A 16,084-nucleotide genomic window follows, 5' to 3' on the forward strand; every position below is an offset into this window, starting at 1 on the left:
CCGGGAGTTAATTCCTACCTGAAATCGAGAACAAGTAAGAACTAATAATGCAATCGAATTATTGCGGATATAGATGAAAGCTTTATTGAAAAGGTGGGATTCCGAATAGTCGGTCTTGTTCGGGCGTTGGCCTCAAAAGAAATACACGAGAGTTGCAAAGAATGGCTAACTTTTAGTCTAATCAAAATTCGAGTCTAAACGTGACGGCTATGGGGGTATTTAAAGGAGGAAAAGGTGGGGTTTTGGCCAGCCATACGTATGGTGGCCGAATCAAACCCTAGAGGGCCTTCCCCCTTCAATACAGACACTAAAAAGTGGCTGACTTAATTTCTGCGAAAATGACATGGGCCTGGCCCAAAACTAAAGGTGACGCAACACCATATTATGCTATGGACGAAATTATGAAGTGGAGAACTCTATATTTCGTCCATGTCTTCATCTCTTCTTATGGTGGCTTCAAAGTTCTGAAATCTCCACTTGTGGCGTCATCTTCAATCCTCAAGTGCTTGCTGCCATCTCCTCCATGTGTGATCATGCTCCAATGCTTGTCCTCCTCATCCATGCTAGGTCCATCATTCCCGAGAGTAACAAACATATCTGATTTAGGCAGCATCATATTCTCATGTATATGAGGAATAGTTCCAAGAAACGAAAGTACCTGATAGTTAAGTTGTTTGGCACGAGCTCGAGTCATTGGTCCTTATATTTGTGTGGCTGTAGGTACAGCGGTTGTATCAATAGATGGGATGTCCTCATCACAAGACAACACCGAGAGGTAGGAGGATTGCATGTTTGATCCAGTGACCCAATATTGGTGGAAGGCTGCCACCGACGCCAACGCCGATGTTGGAGAAAGATCGATGAAGTGTGTAAATAAGAGAGCAGGTGTCGGCTAATCAGCGCAACAATGCAAATTACACTAGAGGAAATCAATGTCTAATTACTCCTCAACCCGTCCATGTTGCAAGTATCAACGCAACAAGGCGTTAAAGAGCACCAAACCTTTTTTTTTTGCGAGGGGCGAGCACCAAACCCGAACCCACGAGGAATACTCTTCTCACATTGTCGATGTTCGTTTGTTCTGGTTTGGTTAATTTAACAAGATTTAATTTATTTTAGCATCTTTTCTTATATTTAACGGGTGATTTGTTGCATGATGATTTTATAACAATACAACCAAAATTGAAGTACTCCCTCCGTCCTCAAATAAGTGGACGTTAGCCTTAAACTTTATCCATAAAAGAGTGTACTTCTATCTTTCCAATGCACATTAATGTAGTAAAAGTTATTTCTCTCTCATCGTACGGAAATCAAACCCAATAATATTTAGCACATGTTATCTTTATTTTGTTAGCTCATTGAAGGTAAAAATATTAAAGAGAAGATAGATTTTAGTTTGCGTCTTCCCAATGCAATTTTCCCTCACTTGATAATGTGTATTGAAAAACCCGCACGGACACACTTATTTGTGGACAGATGGATGCTTTAGACCCATCGCAACGCACGGGCATTTATGCTAGTTATAAAAAAGGGAGAAGATATCATAAGATGTTGCACACACGAGGTTGAGCAGAAGCTCCTATCGAGGAAATGCCCACTCCAGCTAGATTTCTACAGGCCCGAAGGATGCTCATAAATTTGTCAAATCATGGGATAAACGTAAGGCCAGAAATATTGGTAAGCGTCAAGACGACCAAAAAAAGAATGAATTGGATAACAACCACACAGTTTGCAGTCCGTCTGAGTGTCGTTCATTCGTGTGGTCCGTCTGAGTGTCGTTCATTCGTGTGGTCGTTATCCATTTCATTTTTTACATCAAATCTCTAACACCCTAGTGTATTACATCCAAATTTAAACACATCTTCAACATCCTTTTATAGACAGAGGTAGTACAAGGAAATAAGGCAGGTCACACTAAAATTGACGTGGTACCTTACAAAAGGCAAAAGAAAAAAAAATCATACTCACACTTGCATGTAGAAAATAGCAAGCCGTGAATTCCTACCCGCTCAGAATGATGATGTGGAGCGCACGGTGGACACAACACAAATCTTCTAACAAATGTCCAATCTCAGGACACATGCAAGCTCACGTGATAATTTGCTTTGTACCTGGATCATGGCTCCTCAAATCTGAGATAGTAACTGGCTTTGCAACAGTATCAACAACAGAGAGCTCGTCTCTATCTTTCACCACTGCAGTAACCACCTCGGCAGATACTCCACTGCTAAGCTGGACAATTGTTGAGTGCTTATCGACACTACCTTCTGCAACATTTGCCAAATTGTTGGCTGCAGAACTGGATGTTTTATTTGCTTCCTGTGTATTCAGGAAGAGACAGACAACAGCGCAGTCATCAATTTTAGAAGTAGGGTACCTAGTACGCCAGGCACGATTAGCTGATTCAACTAGGAAGCGTGCTGCAGAAGCTCGAGAAGTGGCTCTCCTGATGATGCTAACAACTTCGGTGTTCGAAAGAACATCCCACACCTACAACAAGAAACAAGTTACTGTGGATGATCTTGTAGCACAAAATCCAACTAAGAAATTTCAGGAAATCAAAATTCAAGATGTGCTCACCCCATCAGTCGCCAACACAATAAATTCATCCTTTTCTGTGATACAGTGACATGAGACTTCAGGCATAGAAATTATACCATACTCCTTCAGACAGAAGTCCCCAAATGCCCTTGCCATGGCCAATCCAGGTGAGTTGTACTTAGGAAGCCAAACACGAGCAACCTCTGGCTCCTCAGGAAGTGCAAATATTCTGCCCCTGAGTTGCCTGATCCGTTGTGCTTCACCTGAAAAAACAACATGCCATTGAATTCCTAAGAGGCATGTCAGAAGCGTCTAACAATCCTTTATCTAAAGGTGGTCCATCTCAATAGAAATAACCTCACAGAAGGTGTAGAATAGGAAGAAAAGGAAGGCATTATATCACAACCGACTTTCATAGCTATTCATGCATGGTATTTCACCAACAGTGCAACATTACTTGTCGCTGAAGTAACATTTAAATGCCTGCCATCATCATATACTCCCCTCTCTACAATTTACTGAACCGACATGTATATCTTGCAAAAAAAAAAGACACTTAAAATAATGAACTAGTTTTCCAGATGATGTACAAGCATGTCTAAACAATCCTCAGAAGTACAGGTAATTTTCTTTGTTTGGGCATATAGCTCAGTACTCAGTAAAAACAACATAATTTCTTATACGGAAATCAACATCAGCGTTTCACTGACAGGCGGGTCTCACTTGTCAGCATCAGACTGTTGCTATTTTCCAATATTTTGAAGTGTTACTGAGTTTTCATTTTAGAAACACAAATACTGATAAAAAATTAATGAGCACTTTGTTTTACTTTCACAGATCTCTTGGGTGCAAAACGGAAGAAAGACCTCTAAAGTTGGTTTATAATTACAATGAGAACAGGAATATGTTAATTTACCGCACATATCGACAGATTTTGTCAGTAAGTTGATGAAGTTCACAATTTTTCACTTTAAGATCACATAAAATCAACAACGGAGTTATGTGGGTACCCTGATTAATGGAATAACAACTAATGGATCACATATTAAACTAATAAAATCAATGTAAATAACACCTAACAACAAGCCTGGTTGCCATGCCTTACACTAAAACCAATAAATTGATCTATGTGGGTCACCTCACAAATAAGCTAAGTTCATACAGGCCAAAACGTCCAAACTTCGTATTTTATATCAGAAAGACAAATAAGGGTAAAATATTAAGACAAAAGTGCTAAGTGCTACATGGCATAAGATCTAGAAATGTCGCGTACACAAGACATGCACTAGTTCTTAAGCCCCAACAGTCACAAAATCCTACACTGCATATACAATACAGCTATAGCTATTACACAATTTAGGATACGAAAATAAATAATGAACACACGGAAATCCTTAAGAGAATAGAAAGCATACTTGGAATGTTAGGTTTGAGATCAACTGTCAATTGAACAGCAATAAGCTGATCCTCTTCGTTTCGAGTGCATAAGACAGCCCTTGAGTCCCCCAAGTTGCCTATTATAAGATTGTGCCCCTACACAGCAAGACATATGAGTACAAACACACTGCTTCATGAATATTTCCAACTCAAATGCAACCGCAAAACAGAGTTCTTCATCAAAAAAATGGTTTATAACATTCAAGTCATACCTGTTTGAGCACTGCCACTGCTGTAGTTCCACTGAAAAAACAATCAATATTCTTGTGTAATTTCAGATCTCTGTCCATTATGTGAAAGGCCCGCAAGAATGAAGTTCTGAATGTTGTGAATATCGCCGGGTGCTCTGCATTCGGCTCAGCTCTAGCTGAAGTGGTAGTTTCTGTTGTCTCAGGTTTTAGAGGCAAGCTTACTTCATTTGTGTTGCTTTTCATGTTGCTAGTGGGTGTCTCTCTGCCCTCATCTTTCTCCAAATCTGCACCAAGTTTTACGGGCAGAAGATCTCTCACTCTCTTAGCAACCAAATGGCCGTAAGGTCCATGACCATCAAACACACCGCAAAAGATGGTATCATCTCTTGAACAGAAGTTCTGACAAAAAGTAAAATATCTCATCAAAATCAATCAACGCATCCATGGAAACAACAGCAACAGAAGATTGTATATGGTATGAACAACTAGTGCAAAGGCCATCATGCTGCATGCCCGAATTAGAGTACTGATTAAGTATGTCCTCATATCTATGTGAGAAATTGGACGTGGGGAACATCTTTACTAGTAAAGCAGAACATGTGAATACATGTTGTCACACTTGTGGCTAACTACAGAAGAAATGCCAATGATCCCGTCACCCACCCCTCCTCTCTCTGCTATGCGTTGGCAGATGGGCCTTGCCCAAAACAAATTCAGCCTTATCATGGAGACTACAAACAGATTAGCCCTATCCCGAAGTATTGTCCATCCCTTTCTTTCTAGCCGCCAGACCTATCCTTTCCAATTGCGCTGCCACGAGATGAGTCTAACCGTGCCCATCTGCCAACATGTCGAGCACTTCTACACTCATCCATTCCAAGATTAGTCTTCAAAGTCAGAGACAATGAAGAGCTTGCCCCACCAGCGACCTTCAATTCCATGCTGCAGGCCACGTCTTTCGGTGAGTCGGCGGCGGCGGAGAGCTCTGGAAACCCAAATATAGCTGCACTTAATGCTCGTTGTCCTCCACCAAGGACAAGGAAGGTAGTGGCAGAGCCGATGTATTCTTTTTTTTCGAGAAAACGCAAAAAGCCTTTGCGTCATTTCATTGAAAAGAAGGGGGAAATCATTTGTTTTTACAATCCTCCTAAGAGGCAGATGTCTGAAAGGGAAACAAAAAGGTACAGCTCAGTGAACATCCCAGGTGTGCGGCAGTAGAACACGCAGGCCCGGTGCACCAGCCCTGGCCCAGAGGGCAGCTTCGTCTTGGATCTTCGCGACGACATTGCGGATGGATGGTTCTGCCCCGTTGAACACGCAGTCATTGCGCTGCTTCCAGATTAGCCATGGGGTGAGAAGCACGATCGAGGCGAGACCTTTGCAGCGGTTTGGGTGTAGCGTGCTTGGCCTTGCTCCACCAGCTGAGGAGAGTGTCATCCTTCGGTGGGTGGGGGGGGGGGGGGGGACTGCAGGTTGCTCGCAGCCAGGAGAGGACGTCGTGGCAGACCTGACGGGAGAAGCAGCAGCCGTAGAGCAGGTGCTGGATGATTTCCATCTCCTGGTCGCAGAGCAAGCAGCATGGGTGGTGCTGGAGGCCTCAGCGCCGAAGGCGAGCAGCAGTCCAGCACCTGCCGAGGTTGGCCAGCCAATGGAAGAACTTGACGCTCGGGGGAGCCCAGGTCTTCCAGGTCAGGCGCCAGGCGTCGCACAGGGTGGAGCCAAGGAAGGTGGCCTTATAGCACGAACCAGCGGTGTAGATGCCACTGTTGTTCCACTTCCAGATCATGGTGTCGGCTTGGTTGGTCAGCTATATGCGTTCAAGCCGGCGCCAGAGCAACAGGTACTCGCCGATCTCGTCAATGCCCAAGGTGCCGTGGATGTCGCGAGCCCAGCTGTGAGCCAGGAGGCTGTCGGCGACAATCCTGGTGTGACGTTGGCGCTTGGGGATGCAGGCGTACAAGTGCGGCACAAGCTCGCTCACCGAGCGTCCATCGATCCAGCGATCCTCCCAGAAGAGAGCCGTGCGTCCATCGCCAAGAGACATGGAGGTCGAGGCGAAGAACAAGGCACGTTCTTCGGGAGAGAAATGCAGGTCGAGGCCCTGCCAGGCTCGGGATGCGTCGGTCCGGCTAAACCAGAGCCACCACATGCGCAAAATGCGAGGCCTGCCTTCTCCATATTCTGAATGCCCAACCCGCCGTACTCGATTGGACGACAAACCCGGTTCCAGCTCACGCGGCCATCCCACAGGAACCCTCGCTGAATTTTCTCGATGAGTCTGAGGATTTTCTTGGGCGGTGCATAGACGAGCAGCTGGTGAATGGGGATAGCGCTGAGGACGGATTTGATTAGCTCCTCAGCCGATGTATTCTTCTCCAAGGGCAGTCTTCCTATCTGCCTATTTCAAGGATGCAGTTCAGCCATGGATTCAAGGAGAGGTCAATGAGGAGAGTGGAGATCCGGTCGTTCTCACCGTACAGCAGCCAGAGGGGTAGGAGAGTTGCTTTAGCAATCTTTCTCAATGCTTGCTCCTCCCCACCCCCCCCCCCACCCCCCCCCGATACATACTTCTCGATCCCATTATTTTATTACTCCCCCCAATGCCTATTAATTGACTCAACTTTATATAGACATAGATGTATCTAGTTCACAAACGTGTCCGTATCTAGACAAAGTTGAGTCAATAAATTTGAATCGGAGGGAGTACTAGAGTTCGCCATCAATTATTATTTATTACAAGAGTTCAATGTAGGAAATAGCTGCAATTACGTAGACAAAAGTATTTTATGATTTATCACATGAGTGGCGTAATTATGTAGACAAAACAAGGAGATAAACTGTTGTTTTTAAACTGCGATTTTGTATATGCATTGTAATGTAAATTCAAGGCCTAACTTTGCACGATGTTTTGTAATCATGAGTTTCATTTGTGTTGGTTGTTCAGGTGATGTTTCAATCCCTCATTGAGGTACTGGATAGAAGTTCCTGCTATTGGAATGTCGGGGGGATAACCCCCGGTAGGTTAAGCTTGGGTGTGATTAGCCGGCATAGGGTGATTATGCCGAGTAAGCAAGCTATGCTGGAATACGGCATGCTGGTAAACTAAGAATTGGCCAGATTAAGGGTCAACCGGCTTAAGGCTAAAGCCGGTATTGCCATGCCGGCATAACTTAACCCGGTAGGTAATCCGGCATATAGATTCAACATACGGGTCAAGGGGTACCGGCATACCCTATGTATGCCGGCAGAAGGATCCGGCATAGGACCAACGGTCTGGTGCTGGTCAAAGATCCGGTCGCCTCGCTACGGGATATCAAAGAGATACGGAGGATCTCTTTATGACGAGAGTCTCGCTAGCTTCCAACTGAAGCCACAGCACGCTGATGACGAAGACGCTACAGTGCGCAGGGCCAACAAAGGTCAGCGCCACAGAAGACAGGGAAGGACATCACGAGCCCAGAGTCAAAGCTAAAGCTAAACCGGCTGATGTAGGCTAAGATTCCCTGTACCCGGGTTCCTTCTCATGTAAGCCACCTCTCCACTATATAAGGAGAGGTGCCACTCCCTTGCAATACTTCTAGGGTTTCTCCCTCTTTAGAACTTCTTCTTCTTCCTCTAGCCAAGGGCTGAGGGGGAAGCCATTGTAATTCCTTGAGAGATTATACTGACTGCATGAGCGGGAGTAGGGGTGTTACCTCCTCGCGAGGGCCCCGAACCTGGGTAAACTCGTGTGTCCTTGTGTATCTCTTCTCCATCTCCCCCTCCTCCGGATCCCTCGGAGCACATTGGCCCCAAGATAAGCCTACCTATGGCATCTGTCTGTTCACCACGACGACATGGAATCATTTGTCAAGGGATGATTAAAGTAAACCCACCCACTAGCACATATTTGATATAGTCTAACTAGTGGGCTGATCATTCATTTACTCCACTGTTGCCCTGCTAGAAGTAGATATGCATGTTGAGGAAAAGCCCCAACAATGTAATTGTATCTTCCAGTTCCAGCTTTTGTAAATCTCCAATAATGTTAGATTCGAAGAAAGGCAACTCATTAATGATTTGAAATATATTTCTCCGTACCTATAGTTCTTGATGTCCAACGTATATACAAGGGACTCCGATGACGATTCTAAAGCCAATGAATTACGATGGTATACTGATATCCGTTTTACAAGGTACTCCAAAAGGGCTTCAATCTGATTCTAATTGTTTGTTTGTTGAATTTATTTGTGAGCTGCATCTACTTACGACATGAATCTGGTAAACTATTTATACTTCACGTTCCTATCGTAAATTTTAATAAACTTCTAACTAGCACAAGATTATTTATGCATTCATAATCTGTCTAGGAGTTTGTTCTGAAATTTATGTGGCTCGTCATCTGATATGTCAGTACCAGATATGACTCTTTGAGCTGAACTGCAACTCCATGATGAAACAATTAAAAAAAACTGATTTTGATCTTTTGGGTTTGCTGACATATTACGACATTTGTCAATTGTTGACATATATATGACCCCATCGCAGGTTGAGTGAAAGACTTTAGTTCTTCATTTGGTCCTAGAACTGACAGAGTAGATGCTAGAGGAACTGGTCGTTCCCATCTTACTTATTGTGTGGACTTCATGACTTCCTCAATTTGCTGCATGAACTGGTGGGTTTTACAAAGTAACTATCCTAATATCTAAATACTTTTTGTAGATATTTGTCTAAAAATTTGTTTCAAAAATGTTAGTATGTCTGAGAAAGAGAGAAGTCATTTTCATAATTTTGACGTGGTATATATTGGATAGTATGACTATGGTGTATGTTTGATTGCCACTCTAATAACGAAGTTTTAGAACTATCATGTGACAAATGGTTTACTATACATGTTTTCGTGGTTGAAGTCCTGTGCTGCATGTGCATCCATACTATGTGCTCACGACCCATCATCTATTATAGTTTTTTCACTGCCATCAACATCAACGGCCTTGTTACATATGTAAGAATTAGAGCTTTGCCATCCATTCATATAACGTTGCAACCATCAATGTTTTTCACACTTCTCAAATACAACTAGAGCAGCATGTTTTCACTTCCTAAAAGAAGGAAACTTTGCAGTTTTCAATGTACAAAGTTCAATAAATTATCAAATGAAAATTATTTACTGACTTTTGACAAAATTGTATTTTCAGGGTTTAGCTTGGGTTGTTGGGCAGGAGCAAGTTTAGCTTCGAATTGTTAGTTTCAAGATAGGCTTAAGATACATAGCATGCTGTCAATTATATTTCAGTTTTAGTTGTTTCACCTGAATTTCATTAGTTAATTTACGAGACGTGCGTTGCACGTGCACGCTTACTAGTATTGAATTTCAATCTGGGTTTCACCTCTAGCCTACTCCAACTTGTTTGGGAATAAAGGCTTTGTTGTTGTTGTTGTTGTTGTTGTTGTTGTTGTTGTTGTTGTATTTATGAGACGTGTGTTGCACGTGCACGCTTACTAGTATTGAAAAGAAAGGAAGGAGCGTCAAGCAAATAAGACCATCTAGGTTGCTCTAAAAATAAAATCATCCAGCAAGGAAAAGAAAAACAAAGGGAACTACAAACGGATAAGAATGACAATCATGTGGAGCCCCTGCAACGTTCAAGTGGTATCCAGCACAAACCCAATCATTGCACTTGAATTAAGCTAGGGAAATAGAAAATCTCTACCAGCAATATCCAATGCAATCCATTTCACAGAATATATAAGTCGAGTCACACTTGAGTTCTTGAAGCTATAGGATTGGTGTGTGCACGGGTGTTACATAACTAGCAAGAGCATACACTGAAAGTGCCGAATTAAACAGTTGTATCCAGGTTAACATCAAGATGAAGTCAATTCTGACGAAGCAAATCTAGATCATAGGAAGCGAGAGCAAATTTAATCCCAAAAGTAGAAACACGTTCATTTCGCTTAGAGAGATCTATTCAAGTAGCGGTAACACTACTGCAGCATGAATCACAGGGACCAAGAATTGCAAGGGAGAAAGTGTGTATGCTTTTACCTCCCAGACAATCATCGCGTCCTGATTGACGCCCTTTTTGCCCTGCATCGTATATAGCGATGCGACAGCGCAGGCGCCATTGCCGGCGATCCGCCCGGGGATTTGCCGGAGCTCCGCCGCGAAGCTCCGGCCGTACGCCGCCGCCGGAGTCACACAGCGTGGTGGCAACGTACGCGGTTGCCTCAGCGGGCGATCGACCCACGGGATGCCAAGCGCTCGGAGCACGCCGAGCAGGCAGTCGAGCAGGTCCTCGATGCACCGCCCACGGCCGGCTCCTCCATCTCCTCCCCCATCACGGATCCCCCCTGGCGAAGCGGACGTTACCATGGCGACGCGCGCGGCGTGCGCCACCGCGACCAAGCGCTGCTGCTCCCCTCCACCGCTAGGCCGCCGACGGCTGGTGCCCGACCGGCGTCCCGCGGCGGCTTTCACCATGCACCTGCGCCTCCCCGCTCCCCTCCTCCGCTGAAAGATTATCTCGCGTCCCCCCGACGACCGCCAACAGGAGAAGAGATGGAGTGGGACGGGGAGGCAGGCGCAGACGGGACGGGGGCTGCTAAATTGCTAATCCAACATTCCAACCCACAAATAATTTGACCAAAAGTGCGAATTTATCGAAAAGTGTATTTGACACATGAGCACCAGTGATCCTGATGTCATGAAATTAAATACCCACACACATATAAACATTTTGAAGGTACGGTAGAAATTTTAGAGCAAACTATATTATATTTTAAGCTATACAAAAAAGACAAATTTCTGACAAATATATACATCTATACGTAGCAGCAAATTTGTTTTTTTCCTATAGCTCAAAATACAATGCACTTTCTACCGAAACTTTGCATAAATATTCAGAACATGTGTATGTATTCATGAAATAAATGTGATGATTTTTTGAAACACAGAAATACAGTTGTTAAATATTTTGCAAACTAAGAGCACTGGTGCTCATGTGCACCAAATTTGCTTCCCGAATTTGTCTGCTATAAAAGGGTATCATTGTATCATGACATAAGATCAATAACCAAGTCTTCTTCTTATGCTTTGTTTCCAGAATTCTATCCCTATTAGGCCTGGTTTGGTACTAGTGTTTCAGTGGGGATTAGTGGGGATAATACTCTAGAGTATTGGGTGAATCACTGCTGTCCTCCAATCCCCACAAAATCCCATCCCCAATCCACTAGGTAGGGGTAGAATATTGGGGATTGAAAAAATTACACTAAAATTTGGGATAAGTGGGGATTAAACTCGCTCATACTCTAGCACCAAACATGCATTGGGAATAAGTGGGGATTTAAAGTTTGGAACGGATTATCCCGCTAATTCCCACTAAAACTCTAGTACCAAACAAGGCGTTAAATATGTGAAATATGTAACATAATAGTTCTAACATAAATAGATTTGTACATCTAGACTAGCTAGAGATGATCTATATAACGCAATATTAATACGGCTAGAGATAACAGATCATGTCAATATAACATAATATTAGTACGTCTGCAGTAAACATTAGCTAGAGATAAGATATGTGCTAATATAACACAATATTATACTATCTCTAGTCCATTTTAATCAACGCACTGAACTATCTATTTGTGCTAGTAGATCTCAGCAACACATTACTAGATCTGCAGTAAACATGAGCTAAAAACACATAAAACTTCAATATAACACAATATTATAGATTGCAGTAAACAATATAATCGAATCTAGCCACAAAACATACTGGAGCTTAGAGTAGATCTAAGCTACAAATGAAAGGTAAACATACACATGTTAACAAGGTAAAACTTATGGGAGAGCGGGGCCGCAGTCTCGCGCCGTTGTGACCATGGTAGAAGTCGATGACGAGCCGGCATCTTGACCAGACTTATCAGCGGCAGGTCTGGCCTCCGAACGCGTGGATTGGCACGACTTCATGGCCAACGTGTTGCACCGAAGTTAATCTGCATTCGCCGAAGATCTCCGGCCGAAATCGATCTTCCGCCTCGCCGATGAGATATGATGAATGGATCTATAGCGAACAAGTGGGGGTGAATGGTCGCTACACAAATTTTATAGCTTTTTCAATTTTATATGCGATGCGGAAGTAAAAGTGGCAACTTTAGCGATGAGGGTGAACCTAGTATGAGCCTACACGATGCAACAAGTAAAGGAACCACAAGATAGTGAGAGAGAGGGAGCGGGACGACCGGGGTAGCGGAGAGGAGGCACGATTTGTTTCCCGCAGTTCCTCCCACAAAAGGGAGTACGTCTGCCTTGAGGAGGTGTGGACCACGAAGGCTCACCGGCCACACAGGCCTCACCTTGTTCCTCGAGAAAGCCCCACGAAGGAGCTTCCCCTTCTCCACTAAGTAGCCGGTCGAGGCGGCGGTTCCTTCACAAGGTTGGGGCGAGCTCCACGACACCGGAGGCTCCCAACACCCTATGGGGCTAGCACAACTCCAAGCTAGCCTCCATAGGAGCTCATCTTCAAAGATCCCACAATAGGAACCCTAACTCCAAGATCCACTAAGGACTAGATGGTATTGGTGAAATCTCTCTTGGTAGAACTATAGATCGGGGTCTCCTCCACCAATCCTCAAAGTTTGGGCAAGATTGGTTGGATGGGGAGGGAGATCCTCAAGGTTTTGAGCTCAGCAACAATGAAGGAGAGAGAGAGAGAGAGAGAGAGAGAGAGAGAAGAGTTGAAACGAGCTTGGGACGAAGGGCCCCTTTTATAGGGGCCCCCGAATCCAACCGTTATGTCCAGTTTTCGCATGACCGGTACTACCACTTTGGTAAGAGGTACTACCGCTCTGGATTCGGGAAGAGCCTTCAGTTTTTCCACGTGGGACTCAAAGCGGTACTACCGCTGCCGGTACCGTCAAGGTACCGGCAGGGTCTCTGCGAGTCCCGGACTCCCTCCCGGTACCATGGCGGTACCAAGGCGGTAGTGTCGTAGCCTGCAGTTACGATACCAAAGCGGTACCTAGTCGGAAGTACCGCTTGGGAGCGGTACTACCGGTCAAGGTACCGTCAAGGTACCGTAACGCATATTGTAAGCCCTTCCCTCATGCAAAGCCTGTTTCGGTACTGGGGACCGATACCAATAGCGATAGCGGTACTACCGCTCTTGGTACCGGTAGTACCGGTCAAACTGAAACTGGTTTTTCCTCTTTTCCTCTCCAACCATGTCACCTCACGACACACACACACACACAAAACCAGAAAACCTATAAGCTACGCTTGAGTCTTACGATCCTGATGCGCTTAGCGAGGGCACCGTGCACCTGCAAATCTATCCAAAGCAAACTATGCACACGATGAAATTCATTCTAGTGTTGTTATCAAACACACAAAACACGAGGTATAGATTTTGCTCTTTCAATCTCCTCATTTTTGATGTTTGATGACAACACAAGAATTTGCAATATAGCACAAGATATTATGATAAGATTCTAGATTTGCAAAATATAGACGGAGCTCGCCCTAGATGTGTGCATAGTTTGAATATGCATTTGAATACAAATACACACATCGTAGAGACATAACTCCCCCTAGATTCTACAAACCAAGCACATATGCAACAAGGATATATGACATGTCTATATAGCATACGCACAACATAGAGGCAACACATTTCGATACATGGAGTTTGAGAATATCAGTCATATCTTTGCCTTGAGAAAACCCAAACTCCAACAATTATTCCATAGAAATGGTATAGCCATAATAGATGAATACCGAAAACCAACATAGGCTACCATAATAGGTCTTATTACAAACCGGGAGATCCACGAATAGAGTAGCAAACTATCAAGAACCAAATAAAGTTTCAATAACTAGGGATAAAATGTGATGCCAAGGCCGAAAAGACCAAAACGAAGTACCAAGCCCTTGGCATCCCCATGCAAATTCCCGTCCTAATAGAACAACTTCTCCCCCTTTGGCACCGGAACACCAAAAAGGGAGAGGAAGCATGCTAGCGCCCCCAGAAGATCACTCGTCGTCATCCTCATCATCCTCCTCCTCGTCCTCCTCATCCTCATCATCTCCAAACTCCTCCTCTTCACCTTCTTCGTCTTCGTCTTCATCTTGAGCTTGTCCTTTGCCATGAGGTGGTGGAGAGGGGCGATCCCAATTGCGCTCGAGGATTGAGTCTTCGGATCTTGTCCACTTGTGCTTGGATTTCACTCCTCGGGAGGGGTGATGATGTTCTCGGAGCCATCGGAGACGGGGATGCTCATATGAGCCATCATGGCCTTTTGGCGTTGACGGATCTTCTTGTTTTGCACATGGGAATCATACATCTTGTCTTGGAGGTCTTCCTTGAAGCAAAAGGACTTCTTGAGGCGCGTGGTGAGCTTGGCAAAGAACCCCTTGGTCTTGACGGATTGCGGCACAAAATCGGAGTCATCGCTATCGGCCTCCTCCTCTTCCTCGTCCTTGGGAGCTTTGGGACCATACCTTGCCAGCGAGTGGTTCTTGATGATGGGGTTGCGCACACGGTGAGTGGTGAGCGGTCCACATTGAGTGAGGAGGTATCCACGGCGAGCTTGATCCCACTTCAAGCAAATGAGCCTCATGATGTAGGGGCCATATTGGGGGAGCTTGTGGAGGAAGGCGCAATCTTGCATCTCATGCCAAATGTAGTCCATGACATCCAATTGCTTGTTGTTGCCCTTGTTCTCGTGAGTGAGCACAAAGAGGTTGACGAGAAAGCCGTGAACTTCATCTTGATTGGTATGATTGGGGTTGATGGTGTTGCGGTAGATGCGGTTCATGATGTCATAGGTAGGGAGGAGGTCATACGCACTGCCGCAAAGCACTTTCCCGGGGAGATAGAGGTTGACCATCTTGTCCTTGCTCATGGGCTTGTGTTGAAGATGAACCCGGAAGGAGTTGAGATTGTTGTGAGCAAGTTGATAGCCAATACCATCCGCAAACTCAGCCCAAGTGTCCTCCATGACATGCTCCTTGGTCATCCAAGTGAGAGAGCGGTCGCCATTCTCATTCTCAAGAAACACCACCGTGGCATACAATTGGCAAATTACCTCCTTGGAGTAATTGTGGGTGAAGGTCATTAAGGGGACAAGTCCAAGCTCCTCACAAATCTCTTGTGCTTCACCAAAGTACTCGGGCTCCGAGGCTAGCTTGTCCATGCTTATAGAACATTGGGGGCATCAATTGAACTCCTTCTTGCCATAGATCTCATTCTAGATCATCTCTTGATTTTGGTGATAGAAGTAGGAGTTGGGGCACAGCCGATGGTTCTTCTCCACCAAGTACGGATTGACCTTGCGGATTTCCAAGAATTGGTTCTTGGTGAGCTCATCCATGCGCTTGACGGGTCCCATGGTTGTTCTCTTCATGGCTGCGGCTGCAGCTGATCGTTGACGCTTTGTAGTCCTTGGAGAGATGATCTCTTCTTCTTCTTCCTCCCTTGGACAATGAGAGACGGGAGGATTCCTCACTTTTGGACCATGATGGTGCTGCAGTGATGGCGCCAGACAATCTTGCTGAGCGTTGTTGTGGAAGCGGTTGGGAAACCCCAAGAGGAAGGTGTGATGAGCACAGTAGCAAGTTTTCCCTTAGTACAAAACCAAGGTTTAATCGACTAGTAGGAGAAAGGCGTGACTTCTGAAGGTGTTGCTAGCTGACTAGTGGCAGGGCGCACTACCGGCGTCAGCAACAACGTGGAACCTGCACACAACACAACCAAAGTACTTTGCCCCAACTTGCAGTGAGATTGTCAATCTCACCGGTTTGCTGAACACAAAGGATTAGACGTATCGAGTGGAAAGAGATGTTTGCAGTAATTAAAGAGAGCATGAATTGCAGTAAGTAAATAGAATAGGATTGCAGTGGTTGAATTTATCAGTGTAAAGGAAAGGACCGGGGT

At 44.8% G+C, this 16,084-nt stretch overlaps 1 protein-coding gene across 1 annotated transcript; it reads right to left on the reverse strand.

Annotated features, from left to right (window-relative positions):
* Positions 1–1,850: 1,850 nt before the first annotated feature.
* LOC124692283 (probable protein phosphatase 2C 14) lies at positions 1,851–10,752 on the reverse strand. Its single transcript, XM_047225623.1, has 5 exons — positions 10,198–10,752; positions 4,191–4,568; positions 3,957–4,074; positions 2,581–2,804; positions 1,851–2,490 (listed from the first exon to the last, which is right to left on the reverse strand). Exons 1-5 carry the CDS (start codon positions 10,630–10,632, stop codon positions 2,089–2,091), a joined length of 1,557 nt encoding a protein of 518 aa, XP_047081579.1. The 5' UTR covers positions 10,633–10,752; the 3' UTR covers positions 1,851–2,088.
* Between the last annotated feature and the right edge of the window lie 5,332 nt (positions 10,753–16,084).

Source organism: Lolium rigidum, chromosome 2 (assembly GCF_022539505.1).
Source record: "Lolium rigidum isolate FL_2022 chromosome 2, APGP_CSIRO_Lrig_0.1, whole genome shotgun sequence".
Classification (NCBI taxonomy): domain Eukaryota; kingdom Viridiplantae; phylum Streptophyta; class Magnoliopsida; order Poales; family Poaceae; genus Lolium; species Lolium rigidum.

Excerpts from the sequence above, each read along its gene's own strand:
- LOC124692283 (XM_047225623.1), bottom strand. The coding sequence starts at position 10,632 with ATGGTGAAAGCCGCCGCGGGACGCCGGTCGGGCACCAGCCGTCGGCGG. Across the intron at positions 2,805-3,956 it reads TCTCAAACCTAACATTCCAA|GTGAAGCACAACGGATCAGG; the intron begins GTATGCTTTCTA and ends TTGTTTTTTCAG. Across the intron at positions 2,491-2,580 it reads TTGTGTTGGCGACTGATGGG|GTGTGGGATGTTCTTTCGAA; the intron begins GTGAGCACATCT and ends TTCTTGTTGTAG.